Source organism: Cavia porcellus, unplaced genomic scaffold, assembly GCF_034190915.1.
Source record: "Cavia porcellus strain 051 isolate PalLab524CR breed Dunkin Hartley unplaced genomic scaffold, mCavPor4.1 scaffold_1, whole genome shotgun sequence".
Lineage (NCBI taxonomy): Eukaryota > Metazoa > Chordata > Mammalia > Rodentia > Caviidae > Cavia > Cavia porcellus.
The window spans coordinates 202,352,042-202,358,628 of NW_026947484.1; the positions used below are offsets into that span (position 1 = coordinate 202,352,042).

Genomic DNA, 6,587 nt, shown 5'->3' on the forward strand with positions numbered 1-6,587 from the left:
CCCCTACAGCAGACCAGGCAGAATCTCAGAGGGAGAGATCCAGGGCCATGGAGCTGTCATGGAGGGACCCCTGCCATAGAAGGGATCAAGCTTTCCTGAGCTGCCCTGGGATGGAGTTGAATCCTGCAGGTTGCTGGGCCCCATTTGGTCTAGCCCAGAGAGTTAAAGTCTGTTTATCCCACAGCTCAACCCTCCAACATCTCTCAGTCTCATAGGAACCTGGTCTATGAATATGGGATCCAAACTATCTTCCCAAATATCTCCCATGGTCTGTTATTATCCTTGAGTTATGAATGCAGAGTCCCAGTGTTTTGATTTGAAGGGCAGAGTTCTCCCAGAAGAGTACAGAAGTTTCGTAGAGCATGAGGGAATTGAACCTTCCCTTCTCTTTTCTCTTTTCTCTTCTCTCTCTGTCCTCTGTCTGTTTCTGTCTCTCTATCTCTCCCTGCCACCCACTTCCCCTAGAGCTTGCTAACTAGTTCAGGCTGGCTTCCAACTTCAGCATTCTTCCTGCCTCATCCTTCCTAGTGCTGGGATTGTATGCACATGTCACCATGCTCCACCATGCTCTGTACATTGTTTGCTTTCTACAGGTACAGGGAAGGGGCTTTGTCACACAACCCACCCTCAGAAAGGTCAGAGATGACAGCTTGTTAGATCTGAGCTTCTGCAATCCATGGAAGAGTGCTCCCAGGGAACCCTTTGCCATACAAAACGTGGAACTCTGAGAATGACCTTCCTTTTCTCCTTCTTTCAACCTTGCACAATCTTCACTAGAGGGGAAACAGAGGAGGTATCTTGTCATGTGTTTCTGAAGGACCTGTTGACAACTGACTCACCATTCTTGGATTTAGCAAATGATGGATTAGCCCACCCTGGGAGGGTGATAGCCATATTGACCATAAATAGTTTCCTCAGATTGGGCTCCTCAGCCTTTCTCTTCCTCCTCCAATACCTGTCAGCCTAGCAACTGTCCTGAGCCATGGCTGTGGGTCTCCTTCTTTTGGGCTTCATCTTGCTAGGCACACTGAAGACCCAAGCTCAGGACTTCTGGCCGACATGGCTTCCAAGCCTGCATCTTAGAAAGGTTCCTGTGCAGCCAGACTTCCAAGCTGACCAGGTAAGGGTTCTGGAAGGGCAGCTGTAGGGTGGGTTGGGTGAGAAATGACAGTAAGAGGGGAGAGAAAGAAGGGAAGAGAGTCAGATGGACTCTGAAGCAAGGTAGGATGAGAGGACAGGACTACAGAGTCCAGACGCAGTGTATACTGGGTGGGGACACCTTTGGACCTTCTGCATGGACAAGAAAACTTAAGCTTTGAGATATATGCTGCAACTTGCCCAGGGTAACCCCATCCCTACAACTCAGGGCTGACTCCTCACACAGGGTGTTCCTGGACTAGAAGGATCCCTGCTCCTGCCGGCTTCCAGGGCAAACCCATTTCTGGGTCCTGTTGCCTAGAGAGCTTCCCAGAAGTAGCAGCAGGGAGATCATGGGAAGGGTGGCTCCGGATCCATCCCTGGGCTTTGCCTGTCATCAGTCCCCTTGCAGTTCCAGGGGAAGTGGTACACCATAGCTACCACAGACAGCAGGATTCAGAATGGAAGTGAAAAGCAGATCAATATGTCCAGCATCATCTACAAACTGGAACATGACCACAGCTTCATTTCCAGCTCTTTCCTGCTCAGGTGAAGTTGCCACCTCCTGGGGGCCTAAGAGGCAGACCGATGTCACTGTCAAGGAATGTCCTGCACTGTGAGATGCTGCCATTCCTCTTCTCACTCTGCATGGACTCCAACTCCCTGCTTTCCCCTTACCCTTCTTTTATTCTGTCTTCCTCCCTCCTTTCCTTCCATCAACTCTCATGGGTAGCTTTAGTAAAACCACAGAATCAAAAGAAAACAAGACATAGAGTAGTGTGTTAAGCAGAGGAGGACACTGCATCCAGCCTGGGATGCCACCCAATGCCACTATGTAGGCCTGGTAGGGATGTCACCTTAATAGAACCAACCTACCTTTGATCCTAGCAGGCTCATCAAGTGAGACTGAGGTGGGAAGATCACAAAATTGATCCTGGGCAACACAGTGAGATTTTATCTGAAAAAAGAAAGAAAGAAAGAAAGAAAGAATGAAAGAAAGAGAGAAAGAAAGATAAAAGAAAGAAAAGGTTAGCGATATAGTAATAACAATGCCTCTGAGTTAAGAATCCATTATCATCACCAGCACCACCACCACAACAATAAAAAGAGGTTCTGGAAGGTCCTGAAGTGTCAGGTGGACTCTGAGTCAGAGAGCCTCACCTTAGAGTGTAGCAGAGCAGCCAGCCTTCAGTGACACTCTGTCTCAATACTTTTGTGGGGTTTGTTGAGGGATTTTCTGGTGGGAGGAGGGGAGCATTTTCTGGTGACTCTCTGGAGTATCCCATCTCAAGTTAGGCCTAGCCTGGGCTCCTATGAATTTTGGGACCTGGCACAGCTACTCATCAGGCAAGATAGGGACAACCATGAAGGTAAGGCCAGGCATCTATGCTGGAGATGGCAGAGGAGGGGCAGATGAGGACGCAGAGTGGGGAGCCTCGGTTCTGCCACCTGCAGTGTGTTCAGCCTCTGGCCACTGCATGCACTGGAGTTGGAGCATTTGAGGATCAAGGATCCCAAAGAAGGCAGGGAAGTTTGTCTTGGGTTGCAGGGAAGATGTCGACTCAGGGAAGGGGTCAGGAGTGGTGCAAAAGTTCAAACAATGCTTGGCATTGGGGCAGAATGGGAGCTTAGATGAAATCCCCAAGACAGATGGGACAGGGGAGCAGCAGGATGAGAGCAAGGCTCAGTGGCTGGGGTTTGTGTGTGGGACAGGCTGCCCTGGGGAGGCAACAGAGGAGATTGAGTACTGGAAGGAGGATCAAGTGGCCCCCGTAGCAGACCAGGCAGGGGCCTGGAGAGGAAAGCCCAGAGCCATGGAGCTGGCTGGGCATGGCACCAGCCATAGCTGGGGACAGACCATCTTTGGCTGGGCTGGATTGAGGGTCTCAGAATCCTGCTGTAGCCTGGCCCCTCTGTGTACAGACTCTTGGCACCCAGTCTTTGTTATCTCCCTGATATACTCCTCTGTCTCCCCTGTGACAGGGACCAGGTCTGTGAACAGTTTATCAGAACTTTTGTCCCAAGCATCCGGCATGGCCAGTTCAAGCTGGCCAATATGAAACGTGAGTCTTGACTAGTGGGACCCTTTCCATGGGATTCTGGGGACAGAATCTTCCCAGGAGGACACAGGATTCCTGCCCACCACAGCGACGCTGTCCTGTGGAAAGAAGCTCTGGTTGATTGGTCATGGAGGAAGGAATCAGACCCTTTCTCCCAGCCAGGGCAGGGATGACCCCAGGCTGTCCATGTTGCAGGTTACCATGGAGTACAGAGCTACACAATGACAGTGGCAGCTACCAACTACAATGAGTTTGCTGTGGTGTACATCAATCAGATGGTCAGAAGCAGGGTGGACTTCAGGATGGATCTCTATGGTGCGTTCTCATTCCATTCCCTCAGGGACCTGCCTCCTGGTCACATAGAGGAGGGGTCCTCTATACCCGAAGACCCCTAAGGCTCTTCCACCTCGAGCCCTTTCAAAGAGGAGGCCTTTTCACAGACTTTCCATGGGAGAGGGGTCTGAGACTTCCTCCCCTTGGCCAATGGCACTTAAGGCTGTCACTAACACCAGTGGGGCTGGAGAGGGAAGATTGAGCGTTTAAGGCCAACCTGAAGTGTATGGCAACACTTTCTCTCAAAAAGCTTTTAAAAACCATGAGGTATTTCTCTTTTGGCCACCTGCTGACTATCTTGGCCACAGGGAGATCCAAGGAGCTGAGCCCAACAGTGAATGAGGACTTTGTCATTCTTGCCAAGTACCTCGGCCTGATGGATGATAACATTGTCTTCACCACACCCCTGGGTAATGATGAGCTCAGCAGAAGAAGAGAGGCTGTGGGGCTTCTTTAAACCTGATGCTGCCCCACCAGGGAAATGGGTGTGAGTAAACTGAGTCCCTTCATCCAGTTCCTGGAAGGTAGTGGTTCCCACTCATGGACTGTGGTCCTCAGGGTCCTTAGTTTAGGAACCAGTTCAGTTAAGGCCAGGTCAGAGGAGAGTTTCAGGCCCAGGACAGAGACTCCACAGGCATGCTGCCCTGGGTCAGATGCTCCAATACCTTGAATTGCTCACGGGCCATATCATCTCCATACTTAGGGCTTCTCTCTCCTGGGTCACTTCTTCTTGAGATCTTGGATCTTGCTGCCCTGGACCATTTCCCTCTTCTGCTGGAGCTTTCTAACTCCTCAGATGGAGACGTTCTTATTTTCCAGTGGCCGGGACCTGAATTGATAGAATCTCCAGATCTCTGATTCTTGTCCAGTCTTGACCTGAGGCAGAATGGGCAGTGCAGGAGTCCTGGCACCAAGAGATCACAAGTGTGTGCACATGCATGCACACACATGTGCACACACACACCCCTCACCTACCTGCTCTGACATTCTTCCCCACAGAGGAGTGCATCGATGACTGATTGTTTAGTGAGTATGGTGGGACAGTGGGCTGATGGGAAAGCAGGGAAAGCAGGCCTGGGAGTCTCTGGCAAACCATTCTTCCCCTAATCCCATCCAAACCCCAGCCATATATATTCTGCTGTCCCCTCAGGTGCCTCCTTTATTCCAGACCACTCTGGTCTTCCCTTCACATCTGGATGACATCAAGATATCACACCAGACACAAAAAATGCCAGTGAGAGAGATGGATGAACCTACTTGCAGCACAGTGCTGACCATGCAGCTGCCCCAAGAGCCACCCCGCTGATGGACCCTCCCTTTTCTATTAAAGAAACAGATGACCTCAGGTCTCCATGTCTGGGTTCCTTGTCCCCAGGGCCATGAGAATGGGGAAAGGTGCAGGGAAGACTCACAGAAGCAGCATCCTGGGCCTTTGTCCCCAGAACACAGCTTAATGTTAGGGTGCATAGAGAAGGCACAGGGCAAGGATGTCCAGGTTCCCTGCCACTTTCCTTGCCATGCTTGCCCTGAGTTCAGTCTGGGTAGGCTGACACCTTCCTTCCTCTGGCATGGATTACACTGTCTTAGTCCTGACTTGGGCTCAGCTGCAGAGCAGCCCTTGATGAGGTGTTTCCAGCATAGCAGACACACTGATGGGGCCAAACCTCATGGCCTCGGTTGGGCATCTGCACTGAGTCACTCAGCACCTCCTTGAGGACTGAGGAGCTGGGACATGAATGTTGTATATGAAAGCAGCCACCATCAGCTCATCAGCACCACAAGATCAAAGCATAGAAAGTGGCACTGGGAGATGATGAACAAGACAGGAAGGCGTGCAGTGGGTGGGGCAGAGGCAGAAGACTACTCCAGACAGAATGTGAGCAGAGGTGGGCACAGCCCTGATGCTGACATCCTATGGGCCTGGTGCCCAAACTCCTTCCCACACTGGGGTGAGACTGGTCCCATGCTGACCCTATCACACGGTGCCTCAAACATGATGATGTGCAGACCACTCAAGCATGCATTCTGAAACCAGGGCAGAATCGGGTTAGTCGGGGAATCTGCTGCCAAGAATGCAGCCTGCTCAGAGGCCTGTGCACAGCCTGACAGGCCCTAGTCCCTGCCTTGGCCACAGCAGTCATCTCTAGATGTGCATGATGCACAGGAATCCCTCCTGCTTCTTTCCCCTTTTTTAAAAGAATGATCGAAGTAACACATAATTTCAAAGAAAAATATTAATACTAAGAAATTAGTAGTTGCTAAGTTACTTATTGTGCTCTTAGAACTAATTGTTCAAGTTACAATATCAAAGCATAAAAAGTGGACAGACAAACACTGACAGTGCAAACATTCTGTTCAATGATCTAATGAACACTTAGCAATGTGGTCATCTATCTCACACACCTAAAGTTATATCCTTTAGAGTAGTTTTCTTCCCTTTCATTTTTACAATATCTATTATATATTTTGGATCTTATTAATCTCTCAGTTTTTATTATTTTTATGCTAGAGAGAGAAAGTGATATTTATAAATATGAGTTTTATTTATTTCACTTATGTAGATAGTCTCGAGTTGCCTCCATTTACCTGTAAAGCCTCAAGATCAACATTTTTTATAGCTGAGTAATATTCCATTATGTAAAAATACCACATAAGTTTTATCCACTCTACAGTTGTTGACAATTTTGGTTGTTTCCAAGTTTTAGCTACTACAAATTGTGCTACTATAAACATGGGTGCACCTACATCATTGTGGTATGATCTTTTCAATATTTTTTGGAAAGTACCCAGGAGTGCAATAGCTGGATTGAGTGCAACTTCTAATCATAGTTTGTTGAGGAATCTCCAGTTTGATTTCCACAGTGGCTGCACCAGTCTAAACTCCCACCAACAGTATAAAAACATTCTTTTTTCCCTACAGCCTCGCCAACGTTTATTATAAGTTGATTTCTTGAAGGTAGCTATTCTTTCCACAGTGAGATGAAATCTCAGTGATGTTTTAATTTGCATTTCTCAAATGATCAGTGATGGTGAACATTTCTTCATGTATTTATTTGC

General features: G+C 48.8%; 1 protein-coding gene across 1 annotated transcript; it reads left to right on the top strand.

Annotated features, from left to right (window-relative positions):
* The first annotated feature begins 982 nt into the window (after window positions 1-982).
* LOC106027880 (neutrophil gelatinase-associated lipocalin-like) lies at window positions 983-3,987 on the top strand. Its single transcript, XM_013153267.1, has 5 exons — window positions 983-1,120; window positions 1,550-1,686; window positions 3,121-3,200; window positions 3,393-3,512; window positions 3,839-3,987. The coding sequence occupies exons 1-5, from the start codon at window positions 983-985 to the stop codon at window positions 3,985-3,987; spliced, it is 624 nt and encodes a 207-aa protein (XP_013008721.1).
* The last annotated feature ends 2,600 nt before the right edge of the window (window positions 3,988-6,587 follow it).